General features: G+C 43.1%; 1 protein-coding gene across 1 annotated transcript in view; it reads right to left on the bottom strand.

Annotated features, from left to right (window-relative positions):
* Positions 1-1,087: 1,087 nt before the first annotated feature.
* The window catches only part of zbtb21 (zinc finger and BTB domain containing 21), a 30,125-nt gene continuing 9,895 nt past the window's right edge, over positions 1,088-21,317 (bottom strand). The window contains exon 2 of the mRNA XM_007906702.2: positions 1,088-6,441. Coding sequence (XP_007904893.2) covers positions 3,184-6,429 — 3,246 coding nt within the window. The 5' untranslated portion in view covers positions 6,430-6,441 and the 3' untranslated portion in view covers positions 1,088-3,183. The remainder of the gene's footprint in view (positions 6,442-21,317) is intronic.

Below are 21,317 nucleotides of genomic sequence, written 5' to 3'. Positions count from 1 at the left end.
ATAGCAAATGCAAGGATTATTATTATTACTTTGCAACTATATTTTCTCTAATATATAAAAAGGTGTGTTGCAGTGGATTGATTGGGGTATAAATGCCAAGGTTAAACAAACATTGCACTGCTCCATAGCTCTTTCCTGGTGTTTAGTCAAAACCGTGCAAAACAAAAAGTTGTTTACAAAATATTGGTTGCCTTTTCTCCTTAGTAATCCGAAACACTGATTGTCCAGCGCCTTGAGACGTCCTCCTGACGTGAAAGGCGCAATACAAATGTAATTTTGTTGTTGTAGTACCATGAGCTCCCTTGCTTTACTCGCTGAATTTAGGCAAGCATTGGGATGACATAACAGCAAAACCCAACTGACTAAAATAGGAAGCTCATCCTGCATGTTAGTAAAAAATATAATAATCAGTTCATCTTAAAAACACTATAATTCATCATTACATAATAAAAAGCAGGAATCAATCAATCAATCAATCAATCAATCAATCAATCGGACAGTCTCTTTTGGTTAGATAGGTACTGATACCTTGCAACATTCTCTTTCATAAACTGCAGTTACGTAAATATTTTTCGGGAGGGCGCGGGGGGGTGGGGGGGTCTGGAGAGGCGAGGGGGTAAAGAGACACTAATCTTGAAAGATAACCCTGATAAGACTGCTAAAAGGTCACGTTTTAAAAAAATAAAAAGGCAATATTTGGCTTAAAGAGCAGTTTTATTCTGTGCTTGAATTTAGACAAAGATAAATAAAATTCAACAGCAATTTGAAAGGAGAGTCTGTTTCTTAAAAGGAGGATTGTGCATTTGGAAATTCGCAAGAAATGCACTTGAATCGCATGCTTGGTGTATCCATAGTACTAAATTCTGGAAATCCGGAATGAAGTTGGAGAGTTGAAGTCAGACACAGCAAGCTGGATACTGCCTTTTTAATACAAATGTATTATACACACACATGATAGGACTAAGCAGAACCATTTGAGATCCCTTTCAAAGCAATGTCAATAGTTTCACCCACAAAATATACAGTCAATTAATTTTACAGTATATTCTGTGAAGCGAGGCGAAAAGGCGCTATATCAAATGCAAGGATTACTATTAATGTTGCAGTGGAATTAAAATCAATATTTGCTAAACCTGTCACTGGAACTGTCATGGAACTTCACTGTGCGGGAGACAGACCTCATTCCGATCAATCTTCTGAGGCTCGTTTGTCTATTACACAATGGGTGAGAGGAAGGGATAAACAAGCAATCATCCGTGATTTAAAATTTTAGGTCAAATGCCACGGTCAGTGATTATATTATATAGGTACAGCCACAACCTGTACGTACATTCTGAGATCAGAGTGGAATCCTGCCAAATGGTCCTTATTTGAAAGCCAAAAACAGGCCAAACATTTCGGTACTAGAATGCCAAACAATTTAATTAGCTACAATGGCCACGGACGGTGGAGGGGTCAAGATGGGAAGGTGCCACAGGTACTTTTTGGAAGATAAAAATCACTGAATGTAACAGGACTACATAGGCCACTTACCCATCCTCTCTCCCGTCACCCTCCTCTAACCATATTCTACAGAAAACAGAAGGTTAGTGCTACGTCCCACTTCCTGCTCTGCTGTTACACTATTACAGAATACTTAAAATTTATCCAAAATCGCTTCTCCCCCCACCCCCCGATTCTGAATAACACAATTCTCTCCCCTACCAACATTCGTAGGCGTTGCTAACAATTAGTTTTACGTAATACCACCCGTAATTTAGTAAAAACAACTCCATGATCAGTTATTTAAGCAGTCAAGAAAGAAAAAAAATCACACAGGAAACCGGGTTACACGGTTTCTCGCAAAAATAAAGGACATTGAATATGGCATTGCAGTACTGTAACAGTTTGACTCCCTTCTAGCATAGCTCGCCTAGCGTAACTACCTTCAGCTCGGCTCCTCAGTAACAAACACCAGACTACTCTGAAGGTTAGGTGGGTCGGTGAAAGTCCATCATTTTGTTTTCCTCTCCTCCTTTCACAGGAACTGCTTAGTTATTTAGCATTCCCAACTGTTACAACGAAACAATGCCATTTTAGCCCACCTCCTCTCTCTCTCTCTCACACACGCACGCACGCACACGCACACGCACACACACGCACACGGTCCGAGCTGTCCGCTACCTTTGGTCCCAATCATAGCGTAAGATTTCTACAATGTCACCAGGTGTGTTCCATACCACAATGGAAGCATTCTTTTTCCCGCGAAAAAAAAAAAGAAGAAAAAACTAAAAACAAGGTACTGTAAAAATATCAGATGAATAAGTGCACATAGAATCAATTAATGGGTGCGTCCCCCGTCTAGTTGTGGATGGGGAATGATCTTTCAGAATCACCTTGGTGCTGGTTGCCAACGATCATCTTCCCAGCTTAGTCGGGGGAAGCAGGTTTGACGGCTGAGCTACAGGTTCTGCTTCACGCTACCGTTTAGCCGAGGCTGGCAGCAGATCCCAATCTATGTCAATAAATCCATGAGCTGCGTAGCCACAGCGAGGTACAGAGACCAGGTCATCCATCTTCCTTTCTTCCCCCACCCCCCCCACCAATAAATTGAATTAAATGGCTACAATCCTCTTTCCCCACTCCATCAAACGGTAAAACAGCAAAAAAAAAAATACTGCCAGGAATGACCAGGCCAGCGGTTGCGTTTTGCGTTTGCAGTGATGGGCCGCAGAATAAAATCTCTTGAATAACATTATTGTAAAATCCCCCCCCCCCCCGCCCCAACCACACACACCTTACTGAATGTTTCAGACACAATAAAAAGTCCATCCCAATGCACAAATTGGTTCAGCAACTTTTAGTTCAGTCCCACTTAAAACAGTGATTGTGTAGTAAAACTGGTGAATTCCTCTCGTTAAAAAAATATGCTCCCAAGTAGCCCCCGAACAACAAGTATGCTGATTTTTAAAAAAAAACATTTCTAGAGATTTTACTTTGTCCCGTTAGTAATCATTATTCCGCGATATCATCCTTTACCTTTCGTATCCAACTTTCCTTTTACAAACTTGAATGGTTTGTAATCAGATGTACGTTATGTCGGCCATCTCCTGACTGCGCCCAGAGTGTACCGCTCTCCCAGTTACCTTTATAGATAAACCTAGCGGAGCACCAAAACATTTACATCAGTGGGTGATATCAAACTCAATTGTGGGTCTGTTCGTGGCTCCACTGACTGAAAGCAGTCTTGAAAGTCCTACGGCAAAATTTGCACATGAAGGGCCTTTCAAATGTGGCTGCCGCAAGAGGAGGGGCGTGCGAAAACAGTGTTTCAGAGGGCTGTGGGCTAGCAGTCCTGTCTGAGTGACTTGAGGATTGTTCGTGATCGGGACACTGCTCCTGAGGTGGGGCTGGAGGCGGGGGCGGAGGAGGTGGGGGAGGGAGTGGATGAGACGAAGGACTCCGGGAAGGTTTGGAGAATTCAAGGCGATTGGCAGACTGAGATATATGGGACTGGAAGTGGCTCCAGAGGCGGAAGTTTGTACGGAAAGCCTTGTGGCAGACGTGGCAGATGAATGGCTTGACAGCGCAGAGCAGTTCCTGGTGACGTTCCAGCTGTTTGTGTATTGTGAAGATCTTGCCACATTTTTCACATGGCCAAAGACCTCGCTCTCCTTTGCAGGCCAAGTCTTCCAGATCTCCACTACAACTGTTGGATTCGGGGGCCATGTCCTCCAGATGGGTGGGATTCGAGGAAACTGATTCAGATGGATTATCTTTAGTGTTTGTGCTTCTGCGACTGGAGACACTTAGATCCTCAGGAAAGCAAGACGAATCTTCGGAGTCAACATACATGGGTTCTGAAGAGTCACTGCACGCAGCATCTTCCTTTGAGGTACTTGGGCTGGCTACAGAATTCTCTTCCACTTCAGCTTGAAGAGTCTCCTCTTTGGGCAAGACGCCATTGACCCGCATGGCCTCCAAGATCGACTGTTCCACAGGAGCCATCGTATTTTCATTATGCACTTCAATCTGGTGACGCCATATACTGAAGGAGGTCTTAAAAGTGCGCTTGCATTCCGGACAGGTTAGCTTCTTGTATTCGCACTGATTTTCATGTTCCTGTTTTAGTTCTTTGGAACAAAACCTAAGGCTACAATAGGAACATACAGTAATGTTCCTACATATTCTCTCATGCTTTGTCTTCTCCACTACTGAAGACAACTTCAGGTTACAATGCTCACACTTATGATCTTTACCATCGCTCAGACTTTCATCAACACCTTGTTCTTTTGATTTGAAAATTTTGTTATAGAGCTTGCAGACAAAGGGTTTTTCACCTGGGTGGGTCTTCATGTGTTGTCTGTAACGTGAAAGGAAGCGGAACAGCTTTCCACACGTTGTACATATGTAGACGCCTTTGGTCGCGGATCTCAAATTCTTTTTGTATCCCTGTTCTGATCGCAGGACAGTGTAACTGTGAGAGACTTGCTTGCGCCGTAGCTTGTGAAAAAGGGCCTTCTTGATCTCCCTTTCACGTACCATATCACTCAGTTTCTTTTGAAACCTTTCTTCTGAAACAGGGTTGGAGCTCGTAGCCGCTGATGGATTTATAACTACACCATGTTGTGTCTGACAATGGGTCCAAACCTTAAAGTTGGTTAGGAATCGCTTATGGCAAATGTCACAGGCATACGGTTTATCCGGGTTATGGTACATGTCAACATGTCGTAAAAGGCCCGCTGTGGATCGGAATATCTTAAAGCAGGTCTTACATTTGAACTGCTTCCCCATTATTGCCGATTCACACTCGGAATATTCATCCTTGTTTTCGTCGGTCTTCAACACGTCCACATTATCACCTTCTGCACTCTCCTCAAACCTTTGCACCATACTCTGAGAACGCTGAATTCCCTGGAAAGTCTCAGACTTCTCGAAAGAAAACTTGGAATTTTCAGTCTGAAATGTCCTCTTCACCGGCAGCATTGACGTCCTTCTGTTCCTTTCCACATTTTTCACAGAGAACTCTTTACTTGTAGATGGAGATGTTTCTCCTACAGTAACCCTGATTATATCAGAGGCATCGGAAACGGGACTACAAGGTTCCGTTTTTATTTTAAGGGTAATTGGTAGTGAGGCAGACTCTGTGTCAGGTTGAGACACACTATGTTGCCTCGGTTGACAATGTTGGTTGACCTGCGGTTTATCCTTTACAAACCTCTGTTTCATTGAGTCTGCGTTCAAAGGCTTTTGGGATGAAGCATCATAAGCCAGCTCAGGTGGTTCACGCTTGCAGATGTGTGGTCCGTAGTTCATTTTTAGATCAAGAGAAGAAGAGTAGCTGGGAACTTGACTGTCCATGGACAATGACCTTCGAAGGAGACTTTTCACCAAAGGGCCACTGTTGACAACACCCTGGCTGTTAAGCTGAAACCTAGGTGATTGAATTGTGTGTCCCACTTTGGTGTAATATAGCAGATTACTTTCTTCCACTTTGCTGGCACTGACCACCTGCTCTGCTTTGTGCTGTGGGTATGGCAGTACTGTGGTTCCATGAAACGAAAATGCGCCTGAAAGCTGTGGCCTACCTCCAGGGTTTCCATTCACCAGCAGGTCAGTTAAACTTTGCCTAGTGTCAGAAACATTGCGTGCAAAGTCAGAGGTGCTATCCACACTCATTGAATTTCTCCTGTCCCACAAAAACCTCATTCTGCTGTTTCGGTCTTCCAAAGATCTGAAGTTATCATGACGTTTTGTGTCACCTAGAGGCCCATGCATGTGAGATTGTCCATTATCATCCATGGGGTGACTTTCATCCATATTTCTAGATGTTGCTGCAGGTACAACGCTAGAATTTGCCCGAAGAACATTCATCAAAGATGAAGACTTCAAATCATGTCCTCCATCTTCCTCTGCCAGTCCTTTTTTCTGGTTGGAATCCCCTCCTTTTCCTGTGGAATCAATATGGTTTTTATCAATGTCGTTGCGACTTTGGCACACAATGACACTCCGTGGCTGGCAGGCATTTCCATCTTCGAGAATCTTGCGAAGCTTTTTTGAGGGGTTTAAGGGACAGGGAATCTGAGGAGTCTGCGAGGGAATGTTGGTGAGAAATGAGATGCCAAGTTTACCGCCTAGATCGTGGACGGTGGCGAGACTTTTCTTCTCCACAAAGAGGGATGAAGAATAGATGTAATTCAGGATATTTTCAAAAGCAGTCGCTTCGCAGAGATCCAGCTGGAAGACCGATTGATTCTCGTTCTCCTTCTTAGTAAACAAAGTCTGGAAATAGTCACTACTGGCAGCCAGGACATTCTTATGGGCTCGGAATTTGTGGTCGCCCACAATCAGGACAACATCACACAGCTGGCCTTTTAAACGGTCCTCATTGAGCGCACTCAGGAGAGAGATGGCATGTGCTGGATTGATATAGTGAAGTAACGCTTCCATGGTGTGTTCCACCTGTAAGATAGCAACACAAAAATTAAGGGTCAAACTTGGGTGTGGGGGTGGGGAGAGGGGGCTGGTGCAACAAACATTATGAGACTGAAATACAAACAATGTCAACAATACATCAAGAAATTCGGTGGTTTAAAGGGGACAGGAAAAGTGGCAGAGCGGCAGGATTCCCGAATAGCGAATGCAAATCATTAACAGGGAATTCTACCAATAACCAGCAGTACACTAGGCTAACTAGTAGGAATCTCACCATCGACTCCCACTCTATACATTCTGTAATGGAGATCCTGTGGGTTGGTCGTGATGTAATAATAAATAATAATCCTTGTGTTTGGTATACCGCCTTTCACATCAAAGCACTTCACAGGATTTACAGTAACTGTATTTGTAGGCAAACACGGCAACACAACAATTGCCCACATGCAACTATGAAATTAAGAATTTTACACAAATGTATCTACTTTTTGATGACCAGGACCCTTGGAGACAGAAACTACCATCTAAGTTTTGAATAGTACCATGAGATCTTTTAACGTCCATCTCAACAGGCAGACAGGACCTCGGTTTTAACGCCTCGTCTGAAGGATGGCAACTCTGACAATGCAACACATCTCCAGCAATGCAATGAAGCATCAGCCTACTCTAGTTGAGTTTGAGTCCCAATATACGGGCTTGAACCACAAGCTTTGGACTGAGAGGCGAGAATGCTACCAACTGAGTCGGTTAACAGAAGGATTTCCTGTTAGCAAATTGATGTCGCTATTAAGGAATCCAGATACAAACTGCCTTCTTTTTACTCCAATGAGAACTTTACAGGCACAGTACAAATTGGCACACAATAATAATCCTTGCATTTGTGGAGTCCTGTAGCTCTGTGGTTAGAGCACTCGCCTTGCAAGCGAGACACCTGGGTTCAATTCCAGGCAGAGGGCGAAACCTTGGGCAAGTTTCCTTACTCCACACAGAGCCTAATAATAGTCCCTCCAAAACAAAAACAATAATAAATTGGTCATTTTCAATCCACGACTGTTCGTGGGGCACTGCTGTGCGCAATTGGCTCCCGCGTTTTGCCCACAAATATACGGTCAATTCACTTTACAGCATATTCCGTGAAGCGCTTTGAGACGTCTAGGAGACATGAAAAAGGCTATATCAAATGCAAGGATTATTTGATATAGCTTCTTATAAAAGTCGTTGAGACATCTTAAAACACTTCACAGAAATTGTAAAGTGGATGAAACGCAGCAGCTAATTGCACACAGCAATGTCCCACAAACAGTCGTGGATTAAGTGACCAAATTATTGTTATTTTTTGAAGGAATTATTACCCCGGAAAAGCAATCCAGCAATCGGCTAACAAGCAGGTTCCTACTTACTGCTAGGTAAACAGAGGTGTGTGGAGTAAGGAAACTTGCCCAATGCTTCACTCTGCCGGGAATCAAACCCAGGTCCTCTCGCTTGCGAGGCGAGTAAAGTATACTGTAAAGTGAACTGACTGTATTTTGTAGGCAAAACGTAGCAGCCAATTGTTCGCGGCGATGACCCACAGACAGTCGTGAATTGAGTAAGGGATTATTATTCCTGGAAAGCGATCTGCTAATCGAATAACAAACGGATTCCTACTTACTGCTCGGGAATCGAACCCGGGTTCTCTCGCTTGCGAGGCGATCATGCTGACCGCTGCCCTACGGGATTCTGATCGCTGTCTGATATCTCTGCTGGTAGATCCAATTGTATGGACATTTGATGAGGATACGATTGGACTGAAATGTGAAGGACCCCACCTGCTGATGTTAGGGTCTACACTCATGTATGAAAAGTGACGCGAGCAATGATAATGCTCATGATCCTCATACATGATGCTCTCTTGTGAACCTGCTTGGAATTTGTGCCTCAGTTGACAGGGAATCAGAGTGGGCTGTGATACCCCTCATCCCCACACCTGCTAACACTCATGATTTGGACTTGTGTATGAATCGCTACTTGAGCGAGACACCAAAAGGTAGTTAGTTGTTCATGGAATAATACTTGATACAATGGGCCAAATGGCTTTCTTCTGTACTGTAAATTTTCTTGGAGTCCTGTAGCTCAGTGGTTAGAGCACTCGCTTTGCAAGTGAGAGACCTGAGTTCAATTCCAGGCAGAGGGCGAAACCTTGGGCAAGTTTCCTTACTCCACACAGAGCCTAATAATAATCCCTCCAAAACCCAAAACAATAATAAATTGGTCATTTTCAATCTACGACTGTTTGTGGGACATTGCTGTGCGCAATTGGCTGCCGCGTTCGCCCACAAATATATAGTCAATTCACTTTACAGTGTGTTCTGTGAAGCGCTTTGGGACGTCCTCCCGACGTGAAAAGCGCTATATCAAATGCAAGGATTATTATTATTTATTATTAAAAAAAAGGATCGCCAGTAATAAAGGAGAGAAAATTAATAACAATAATCCTTGCATTTGATATAGCGCCTCATCACATCGTTGAGATGTCTCAAAGTGCTTCACAGAATATGTCGTAAAGTATATTTTGTGGGCGAAACTAGAGAATTGGATGGGGGTGGGGGGGAAATATCACTTCTGTAAATTGTCTTTTTTTTCACTCAACAGTTAAATATGCCAAAACAATTCACCAAAAACATAAAAGTGTTTACTTTGGAGGTTGACGGATGGAGGTTTTAACTTGAAAATTAACTTGGAAGAAACGCCTGACGAAATTTCAAAGTTACTTCTCTTTAAAGACTACAGCATTGGATTTTCTTGCAGAAGACGAATTTACTTCATTGATTAAGGACAATGGCAAACTTTCTCAGCAACTCAAATCCTGTGCCTAACAGGAAGGAAGCCAATGCGTGAGCAGAATCGTAACAATGTCAAACGATTTTAAATAACAGGCAGGGAGTGTTAGGGGGGGGGGAAGTAGTTTGCAAAAAAGGACATATAAGAAAACTCAGAGAAACTCAGCAGCAAGCAAGTTCATGTTGCAGAGCCAATGTGGACGTCAACCATAATTCCGACTTTCTCTTTCTCCTTCCCTTATTTCTCTTAAGAGTTTATTGAAGGCTAAAGGTCAGAAGTATAGTTTGTTGCATGTTACGCAAGACAGACAAAAAGTCTTTTGTCACATATAAATCAAGGCCATGGGTGCAGGGCTACGTAAAGTGCTTTTGAATGAACAAAAAACATTGGCAAGTAGAGTTCAGCTTCTTGCTGCTAACTTTTACAGCTCCAAACTAACATCCACTCCTGCCAAATTTATCATGGAATGCTAATGAAGGCCAAAGCTCTGCATTAGTTCATTCTCACATCATAAATTTCTGCCGATTTCTAAGCATCGGTTTGGTGCTAGAGGAAAAAAGTGAATAACTGATTATAATAATAATCCTTGCGTTTGATATAGCGCTTTTCACGTCGGGAGGACGTCCCAAAGTGCTTCACAGAACACACTGTAAAGTGAATTGACTGTATATTTGTGGGCGAACGCGGCGGCCAATTGCGCACAGCAATGTCCCACAAACAGTCGTAGATTGAAAATGACCAATTTATTATTGTTTTTGGTTTCGGAGGGATTATTATTAGGCTCTGTGTGGAGTAAGGAAACTTGTCCGAGGTTTCGCCCTCTGCCTGATTCTTGTAGGCAAACGCAGACTTCTGCATTGAATTAACATGATCACTACGGAACACATCACATGGCACACACGAGACATTTTTGATTGCTTAAGTAGTGACTTTCATTAGTTACAATTAATTTATTGTTTAGCTCCCCCGTTTCTTGAAATAGTACACTGCAATTTTCTTTTCTGTCATCATAACAAAACGTTTCTGCTCTTATGGTCTTCCCCACATCACACAATCACCCACTGAGTGGGAGAGCAGATAACCTGCTTAGTTTTCTGACTGGTCTGCTATGACTGGCTGCTTGTAAGTAAACCATTATAACAATGAGATTTTCCTCCAAGTATCGCACACTTCTCTCATGACATGGGTGAAAATCTTCATCGCGTGAAGATTTTCTGGAACCAACACATGCCTCAGCACCACAAGGCCTACATAGGCTTAACAACTTGAATTAGCTGAATCTGGTGAAAGGCATCAAAGTAGCGTAAGCTCTCTGGTGATAATTTACATAGCTCCTTGACAAAGAAGCAAATTATTATTATTATTATTAAATGGAGCTCTAAATGTCAACAGCTGAACGGGGAGAGGGGGATATCGCCGCTTATTTTTGCTAACAACAATATTCCTCAACTTAAAGCAATTAAATCAAACACCCTAAATCCTCTGAAAAAGACTGCCAAATTATGGAGACCGTCATGCTATGGACCAATGAACCTGGGTCACATAAATCAAGTATTTTTAGCTTTGCAAATATTGTAAAGAGTATACGTTTACGTAAGATATAGAGGAAAGAGTCTCAAGGGAATGTTTTTAACAGTTTTATAAGTTCGTCATTAACATACAGCAAAGATCAAGTAGTTTCCTGCTTTTCCCGAATCCCTCAGTGTGAATACTTAATTAATAATATACAAATAACTGTGGCTTCCCTATCCCTCCATGGCCTATTAGGTAAAAGCACCACTCAGTGTAGTAGTAAGCCAAACAAACCAACGGGCTGATAACCGATAAATAAAGTTCAGTACAGATAAATGGAAGGTACGACATGTAGAATACAAGAATTGTCCAATGGGATAGAACTTGTCAAGAGGGAAGCTGAAGGAGATCAAACTGTGTCAGTTGACACATCATTCATTATGTCAAAATAATGCAAGGCAGCAATAAACCAGGCAAACTGGACGCTGGGCCACATTGCTAAACCAGTTGAATTTAGATCTTTAGATATCGTGATCATGCAGTACAGTGCCGCTGGTCAGACTTTGAATGCTCCCTACAGTTCTGGTCACTGTAACCAAAGGGCCTTCTTCATCCCAATCAATCTTGTGAGGCCATAATCCTGGCCCTGGTTGTACGATTGGCTTCAATGCCAGGGGAGAGAAAATGAGCCAGGTTCGTGCTCTTGATCTCCGATGCTGGAAAAGCAATTTGGGGTAATGAAGGAACTGGATGTCGTCGACATCCAAATTGTATTCGATGTTTGCACCCGTTGAATAATGCCCACACTCCCAAATTGTGCACTCTCTCACAAATGGCAAAAAAAAAAAAAAAACGCCATTTGGGCGAGATGCTGGAGTAGAGAAATTCAATAAAAACCTATTTTTCTGCAGCGGCATGCATTTGAAAAACAACTGAATCGATCACTGATTTCATTGCTGTTACTGGCAGAGGTTAACTGTCGATTCCGTTGACAACAACAATTTGCACTTACACGGTACGCTTTACACAGAATTATCTCTCAGAGTGCTTCACAAAAACAGGATTGGATGCCAAGCAGGTGAGAGGGGGAGGAGTAACACTTCAAGTAACTCACTGCTTGAAGCTTTCAGGAACTATATCAAAGTCATTATTATAATTTCCTAGTTATAGAATCAGTCAGATAATGGCAAACACAATCTGTTCCCGTACAATTTTCTTTCCATCGACATCACGCCACTTCTGTATTTTGTGGGCTTTCTGTATTACATGAACATGACGCTTGACACCATCGTACAATAAAACCATCTCGAACAATCGTTTTATTTCAGGGTTCTGCTGACGTTCAATTAAATTACTATTCTGTATCTCAAACCCAGAGCATAGCTCTCCTATCTTACGTGAAATAAAAAGACTTGAAGATATTCAATGGCATTACGCACAAATACAAGAACATTTAACGATTTACAGGGCTAAAATCAAAGAAATTAAATTGAAGGAAAATGTTACCAGTTTGGTGACAAAATGAACATGCCGTCTTGAAGAAATGGATATCCAATATTGGTAAATTTACCCAGGGAAAATACAGGGAAAAATCTCACTGCGTACTGCATCCACCATGTGCACCCACCATGTGCTTTAACTCAAAACTTATAACAGCAAACTCCACTGTATTGATGAAATGGTTCCACTTTCCATAACAGTCATGGGTTTCGTCTCTGAAACAAGCCAGTCAACTTGTGCCAGATTTATAGGTACTTTTGTACTATGGACATTAGCAAACTGAGACTGATTTTTAAGCTGCTGATTTCATTTAAGACCATAAATTGTTAGAGAGCAGACTTTCATCCCATTAGTCTGGCATGGACGTAGGCATCAGAGAGAAATCTCTTCATGCCCTAGCACCTCCCTAGCTCTCTGACCTGCTTACTCCCCAATCCGCTACTCTCTGCCACTGCTCGACTGGCTCCAGCCTCCTGCTAGGCTCGACTATGCCAACTCCCTGCTTGTCGATCTTCCCAACTCTTCCCTCCACAAGCTGCAGGTCATCCAGAACACTGCAGCTCGTGTCCTCTCCCACATCAGGCTCCGCAACACCATCATCCTCGTCCGGCTCTACTGGCTTCCCATCCATCAGAGGATAGAGTTCAAAATCCTCGTCCTTGCCTTCGGCCCTCCACGGCCTTGCCCCTTCCTACCTTTGTGACCTGCTAACCCCTTATCAACTTATACACTCCCTCCGCTCAGCAGGCTCTGGCCTACTCCATGTTCCCCCATCTGGCCTGTCCCACAATCGGCAGTCAGGCCTTCAGCCTCTCCACCCACACCCTTTGGAACTCCATCCCACATTCCCTTCGCCTTGCTCCTTCCCTTGTCTCCTTTAACGCACGTTCCAAGACACTCCTCTTCGACTGTGCCTTCGGCCACCCTCCCACCCTACACCTTCCCTTATCCCCCTCACCCTCGCTCAGGTCCAAATCCCTAACTGTCCAGCATCTTGGGATGTCCTCCCGATGTGAAAGTCCGAAGCAAAGATCTTAAATTTAAGTAGAGCCAACTTTGCCGGTATGAGAGAGGATAAATAAACTGGGAAATTAGACTTAAGGCTTTGACAGTAGACCAGCAATGGCAGACGTTTAAGGAGATTTCCAGCGAGCACGTATTCCTTTGAGGAATAAGAATGCCACGGGAAAGGTGGCCCAACCGTGGCTACCTAGAGCAGTTAGGGAAAGTATAAAGTTAAAGGAAGAAGCCTATAAAACAGCTAAGATGAGTAGTAAACCCGAGGATTGAGAGAACTTTAGGGATCAACAAAGGAGAACCAAAAAGGTGATTAAGAGGAAGAAAATGGAATATGAGGGCAAACTAGCGAAGAACATAAAGACAGACTGCAAGAGTTTTTACAAATGTATAAAGAGGAAGAGGCTGTCAAAGGTAAATGTGGGTCCGTTAGAGGCAGAGACAGAGGGAATTATAGTAGGGGACAAAGACATGGCAGAGTCATTAAACAAGTACTTTGCTACTGTCTTCACCTTAGAAGACACTGAAAACCTACCAAGAATAGAGGGGAACCAAGAAGACAATGTTAGCGAGCAACTTGGGGGAATTAATATTAGTAAAGAAATGGTTTTAGGTAAATTATCAGGTCTTAAAGCTGATAAATCTCCTGGATGATGGCCTACATCCTAGGGTTTTAAAGGAGGTGGCTACTGAGATAGTGGATGGCTTGTCGTTGATCTTCCAAAATTCTCTGGATTCTGGAACGGTTCCCATTGATTGGAAGATTGCAAACGTAACATCACTATTTAAGAAGGGTGGGAGAGAAAAGATGGGGAACTGTCAGTTAGTCTGACATCAGTTGTAGGGAAAACTCTTGAGTCCTTAATTAAGGATGTTGTTATTGGATTCCTGGAAGACCATAACAAGATTAGGCAGAGTCAACATGGCTTTACAAAAGGGAAGTCATGCTTAATTAATCTTTTAGAGTTTTTTGAAGATGTATCTAGCAGGTTAGATAGGGGGGAACCAGTAGATGTAGTATATTTAGATTTTAAAAAGGCATTTGACAAAGTGCCACACAAAAGGCTATTGCACAAGGTTAAGGCCCATGGGATTAATGGGAACATATTAGCATGGATTGAAGAGTGGCTAACGGGTAGAAAACAGAGTGTAGGGATAAACGGGTCATTCTCGAATTGGCAGGATGTGACTAGTGGAGTGCCACAAGGATCAGTGCTTGGGCCTCAGCTATTTACAATTTACATCAATGATCCAGACCAGGACATTGAATGTAACGTATCTAAATTCGCGGATGACACTAAACTAGGTGGGAGAGTAAGCTCTGAGGATGATGCAAAAAGATTGCAATGGGATACAGATAAGCTAGGGGCGTGGGCGAGTGGGTGGCAGATGGAATTTAATGTGGGGAAGTGTGAAGTTATTCACCTCGGTAGAAAAACAGATTATTTTCTAGAGGGGGAGAGCTTAGATAGTGTTAGTGTGTAGAGGGATTTAGGTGTCCTTGTACACCAGTCTCAAAATATTAGTTTGCAGGTGCAGCAAGCAACTAAGAAGGCGAACGGCATGTTAGCATTCATTGCAAAAGGTTTAGAGTACAAGAGTAGGGAAGTCTTGCTGCAACTGTATAGGGCCTTTGTGAGACCGCACCTAGAGTATTGTGTGCAGTTTTGATCTCCTTATTTAAAAAAGGACATACTTGCCCTCGAGCGGGTGCAGCGTAGATTCACTCGGTTAGTTCCTGGGATGAGGGGACTGACCTATGAGGATAGACTGAATAAACCAGGGCTGTATTCTCTAGAGTACAGAAGAATTAGGGGAGATCTTGTTGAAACATATAAGATTCTTAAAGTGCTGGATAAAGTAGACACTGAGGGTCTGTTTCCCCTGATAGGAGAATCTATAACCAGGGGTCACAGTCTTAAAATTAAGGGTCAGCCTTTTAGAACAGAGTTGAGGAAACATTTCTTCACCCAGAGGGTAGTGAATTTATGGAATTCATTACCCCAGAAGGCTGTAGATGCTCAGTCCTTGAACATTTTCAAGGCTGAGACTGATTTTTAAAAAATAAATAGAGGGATTAGGGGATATGGGGATAGGGCAGGTAATTAGAGTTAGGTCAGAAGATCAGCCATGATCTGATCGAATGGCGGGGCAGGCTCGAGGGGCTGAATGACCTACTCCTGCTCCTAATGCTTATGTTCTTATGAAAGGTGCTGTACAAATGTAATTTTGTATTGTACTATCCCTCGGACCCTCTGTTCCACCATTGGTGACTGCGCATTCAGCCACTGTGCCCCGAAACTCTGGAACTCTTCCTTCTATCCCTCTGCCTTCCCCATCTTCAGGTCACACCTGACAACCTTCCTCTTCGATTGTGCCTACGCTCATCTCCCTCCTCTCCCCGGCTCCACCACTGTCAAGCGCTTTGGGACTATCCTGCGTGAAGGGTGCTGTATAAATGCAAGTTGTTATTTTCTAACCCAATTAATTGCTCATTTCTCCATTAGTAATTTCACTTTTCAAAACTAAAAGGAAAAAATATGCATTACCAATTTTGTACAAGTGCTAAAAATACTTTTAACCGGTGCTCAATATTTGGGCATTTTAGATCCTTATGCTCAGACATTGATTCCCCTTGTTTGGGAAGCAAAAATCTCTTCTACAGCAGTTCAGCAAGTCTGTACTGTGTTCAGATAAAGGACTTTTAATTAAAGTACCTTTGAGCATTTGGAGTTCGCTTCTTCCTATATCTCAAAATTACTTTCCATAATCACACAGGATCAGAGCATTTTTACAGTAGGAAGAGAACATTCAGCCTATATCTGTGCTGCTTCGCTGAAATAACTATATTTAGTCCCATTTCCCTTCCCATATCCTTGAAATATTTTTCTTTTTCAAATATTTAAATCTCCTTTAAAAAGTAGTATTATGATTCTGCGTCAACCATGTTTTTGGCAGAGTTCAGAATTACTTGAGCAGAGAAACCAGCAGCGTGAGAAGAGAACTAAGAGAGGTGGAATAGAGTGAGAATTCTGTTAAGGAATTTGGTGAGAGTGGTAATTCGGTGAGAGGGGAAAAGAGGTGCATAATTATAAAATATATAAATTATATTAAAATAATATAAAACATGTCTGGGAATATGGCAGGTTAGCTGAGACGGGTTGCCATGCGGGAACGCCAGGATTATTTGTGTGTCTTGGACAGACACGTGTGTAGGAAGTGCCTCCAGTTGCTCGAGCTCAGAGTTTCTGAGCTTGATGAGAGGCTGGTGTCACTACATAGCCTACGGGAGGCTGAAGAGTTCATAGATCGAACGTTTCAGGAGGTGGTCACCCCACAACCACAGAGGGTTCAGGAGGAGAGTGAGTGGGTGACCATCCGGCATGGTAGGAAGAGTGGGTGGGCAGTGCAGAAATCCCCTGAGAGTGTGACACTCACAAACCGGTTCTCTGTACTGAAAATCGGTCAGGGTGATGACACCTCTGGGGAGGGGAGTCAAAAGCAAATGGATGCACATGGTGACACAGGGAAGAGTGTCAATGCAATTGTAATTGGGGACACAATGATGAAAGGAGTAGACAGACGTTTCTGCAACCAAAGATGTGACTCTCGCATGGTATGTTGCCTCCCTGGTGCCAGGATTGAAGACATCATAAAACGTCCCACAGGGGGAAGGGGAACATCCAGAAGTCATGGTCCATGTTGGGATCCATTACATAGGGAAAAAAAGGACTGAGATCCTACAGGGAGAGTGTCAAAAGCTAGGGAAAAAGCTGAAGAGTAGGACCTCAAAGGTGGTGATATCTGGATTACTCCCAATGCCTTGTTCAAGTGATTATCAAAACAACAGGATCAAACAGATGAATGCATGTCTGGAGAAATGGTGCTGAAAGGAGAACTTCAGGTTCCTGGATCATTGGGACCAGTTCTGGGGCAGGTGGGACCTGTACAAGGTGGATGGGTTACACCTGATCAGGGATGGGTCCAATGTCCTCACAGGGAGGTCAACTCGTGCCGTGGGGAAGGGTTTAAATTAATTTTGAGGGGGGAAAGAAATCAGAATGTAGCATTGGAGAGGACAAACAAGTTACACGGAGAGCTGGGAGAGACGAATAGCAATGTAATAAGGAGTAATCCAAAAAAAGGAGGGAGTAGACGGGGGAGAAATGCAATAAGTCGGACTTGGGGAGTGCATGTGCGTAAATGCACAGAGAATGACAAATAAGATTGGTGAGCTGCAGGCTCAAGTTGCCACAAGGGGTTATGATTTAATGGCAATAACGGAGACCTGGCTCAAATAAGGCAGGAATGGGAGCTGTATAATCCTGGCTACAATGTATTCAGAAGGGATAGGGAAGGAAAAAAAGGAGGGGTACTGGCAATATTGACTAAAGACACGGTTACGGCCCTGGAAAGGGATGATGTGCTGGAGGGTCCAAGAACAGAATCTATTTGGTTAGAGTTAAGGAATGGAAGAGGAGCTGTTACTCTATTAAGTATATACTATAGACCACCAAATAGTGGGAAGGAGATTGACGAGTAAATCTGCAAGCAAATTTCATAAAGATGCAAAACCCAAAGAGTTGTGATAATGGGGGAACTTTAATTACCCTAACATAGACTGGCAAAATAACAGCGTAAAGGGGAAGGAGGGGGAAGGATTCCTGAAATGTGTGCAGGATAACTTTCTGGATCAGTGTGTTTCCAGCCCAACGAGGAAGGAAGCAGTGCTGGATCTGGTTCTGGGGAATGAAGTGAGCAGGTGGAGCAGGTTTCAGTAGGAGAGCATCTGGACAACAGTGATCACAACATCATTAGGTTTAGAGTACTTATGGAAAGGGACAAGGAACAAACAAAGGTGAAGATACTCAACTGGAAGAGGGCTAATTTCAGTGAGTTAAAAAGGGACCTGGCCAAGGTGGACTGGACAGAAAGATTGGCAGCTACAACAGCTAACGAGCAATGGGAAGCCTTCAAGGAGGAGATAATTCGGGGACAGAACAAATACATCCCACAAAGGGGAAAGGTAGGGCATCCAAACCACCCTGGATGAATAAGGAAATTGGGATTAAAATAAAACAGAAAAAGGAGTCTCATGATAAATGTCAGGTCCAAAATACAGAAGATAATCCAATAGAATATAGAAAGTACAGAGAAAAACTGAAAAGGGAAATAAGAGGGGCAAAGAGCTTTTATGAGAAAAGATTAGCGGGTAACATAAAAGGGAACCGTGAGGTATTTTATAAGCATATAAAAATAAAAGGTTAGTTAAAGGTAGGGTGAGTCCAATTAGGGACCAAAGAGAAAATCTTCTTGTGGAGGCAGACGTACTCAATGAATATTTTGCATCTGTCTTCACAAAAGAAGAGGATACAGCCAATGCCACAGTATTGGAGGAGCAGAGAAATTGGATAAGATAAGAATAAACCAAGAGGAGGTACTGAAAAGGTTGTTGGTGCTCAAGATAGATAAGTAACCCAGCCTGGAAGGGATGCATCCTGAGGGAAGTAAGGGTGGAAATAACGGAGGCTCTGGCTACAATCTTTCAATCCTCCTTGGACACTGGGGTGGTGCCAGAGGACTGGAGGTTTGCAAATGTTACTCTCCTGTACAAAAAGGGATAAACCTGGGAACTACAGGCCAGTCAGCCTAACGTCAGTAATGGGAAAACTTCTGGACAAAATAAATTTTCACTTAGAAAAATATTGGTTAATAAAGGACGGCCAACACGGATCTGTTAAAGGCAAAATCATGTCCAACTTACCTGATAGTTTTTTGATGAAGTAACAGAGAAGGTGGATGAAGGTAGTACAGTTGATGTAGTTTATATGGATTTTCAAAAGGCATTTGATAAAGTGCCACATAAGAGACTTGTAAGCAAAATAGAAGCCCACGGTATTAAAGGGACAGTGGCAGCGGATACAGAACTGACTGAGAGTCAGAAAGCAGAGAGTGGTGGTGAACGGTTGTTTTTCTGACTGGAGGGAAGTGTGCAGTGGTGTCCCCCTGGGGTCAGTATTGGGACCACTGCTGCTTTTGATCTATATAAATGACCTGGACCTGGGTATAGGGAGTACAATTTCCAAGTTTGCAGATGAAACCTTTCCACCAAATGGAAAGTTTTTTTTTCATTTTTAGCTTATCAAACAATAATCCTTGCATTTGATACAGCACCTTATCACACCATCAAAACACTCAAAGTGGTCTTACTCTGTGTATTTTACAGACAAAGAAGCAGTGAATTTGTGCCTTAACATTTCATAAACAGCCATGGAGTGAAAGCCTAGTTTTATTTTGGGGATTATTGGCCCGGTTACCAGGAGAAATTCCCTTTTTTTTTGAATAGCACTGTGCGATCTTTAACGTCCACCTGAACAGGAAAGCGGGTCCTTGGTTTAACATCTCACCGGAAGGACGGCACCTCCAACAACGTTGCATTGGAGTATCAGCATAGATTGTCCCGCACCAGGCTTCGGGAACACATCACTCCCACCCTCGCTCTCCTCCACTGGCTCCCCATCCCCCAGCGGATTGATTTCAAGATCCTCATCCTCACCTACAAGGCCATTCACGGCCTTGCTCCCTCCTACCTCTCTGACCTACTATCCCCTACATACCTGCCCGTACCCTCCATTCCTCTGGCTCCGGTCTGCTCCACGTCCCCCGCCCCAACCGCCCTACCATCGGTGGTCGGGCCTTCAGCCTCTCAGCCCCCAGGCTCTGGAACTCCATCCCCCAGTGCCTTCGCCGCCTCCTCCCTTTCCTCCTTCAAGGCCGGTCTCAAAACCTTTCTCTTTGACCGAGCCTTCAGCTCCCCTCTCGACTCTCTTCCCCCTCCTCGCTCCCTCCCTTCCCTCCCCTTACCCTGACCATTTCCCCCCTCCTCGCTCCCTCCCTTCCCTCCCCTCACCCTGACCATTTCCCCCCTGCTCGGGTCATGACCCAACTGTGCAGCGCCTTGGGACGTCCTCCTGACGTGAAAGGCGCTTTATAAATGGAATCTTGTTGTTGTTGTTGTTGTATAGGGTCCAAATCCCAACATAGGGCTTGAGTGCACAACCTTCTAACTTAGATGTAAGAGCTCTAGCAACTGAGCCAAGCTGACACACAATATCAAAGTAAATCATTGGAGCAAACAGCTGACATGCGCTGACTTATTCGCTCATATTTTTTGAACCACACAAACTCCACATTGCTCTACCATTGCTCACTTACTCCATTAAGTAACCATTATGCAAATTGGACACCTTCGGTAAAAAAAGAAGTTCAAGTATTGAGAAAAGTAGTTTTTTTAAAAAAAAATACACAGACCATTACATTTTATCAGATAAGATCAGATCGTTTTATCAGTTTCTACTGAATGAGTCACCCTTGAAGGTTTTAAAATGTAGATGGATTTGATTTGACAAATTTAATACAGAGGAATAGACATAATAATAAAAATAATTCTTGTCTATCAACCAATTCATGAATCTCAGATCATTTGTTTTTATCAATTAAAATCCAATTTGTTGAAGCAATTTCTATGTGATCCTATGCAACAGTGATGATGGAGTAGGTAGGTGGGGGAATGACCAAATTCTTTTATTATTTAAAAACAAAAATCTCATCACCAAGTACCCTTCTCCCCCCGACCCCAGCTCGGGTCTGAAATGCTGTACACTGTCCGGCGCCTTGGAACGTCCTCCCGACGTGAAAGGCGCTATACAAATGTAATCTTGTTGTTGTTGTACACACCACAAGGAGTATTAAATAGAAAGTGATTATGAGTTCAAATGAATTACGCTTCACAAAATATATTATAAAGTGAGCAAAAAACGCAGCCAATTGCACATAGAAGTGTCCCATAAACAGTCCTGGATTGAGTAGAAATGATCATTTCTCAATATGGATCGGGGAGAGTGTAGAATATCCAGAAAAAGGTTACAAGTTCCTCCAAATTACAGCTGCATTGTGACAAAGAATGTATTCATCAGATGAGTCATACAAAATCAGCAGCTTGCCAGTAACTATTTCCGTTGATGAATTAATCGCCCAAGTGTGATTTACTACGA

This window comes from Callorhinchus milii, unplaced genomic scaffold (assembly GCF_018977255.1).
Source record: "Callorhinchus milii isolate IMCB2004 unplaced genomic scaffold, IMCB_Cmil_1.0 Scaffold4, whole genome shotgun sequence".
Taxonomy (NCBI): Eukaryota; Metazoa; Chordata; class Chondrichthyes; order Chimaeriformes; family Callorhinchidae; genus Callorhinchus; species Callorhinchus milii.
This window is presented reverse-complemented; position numbering and strand designations above follow the sequence as displayed.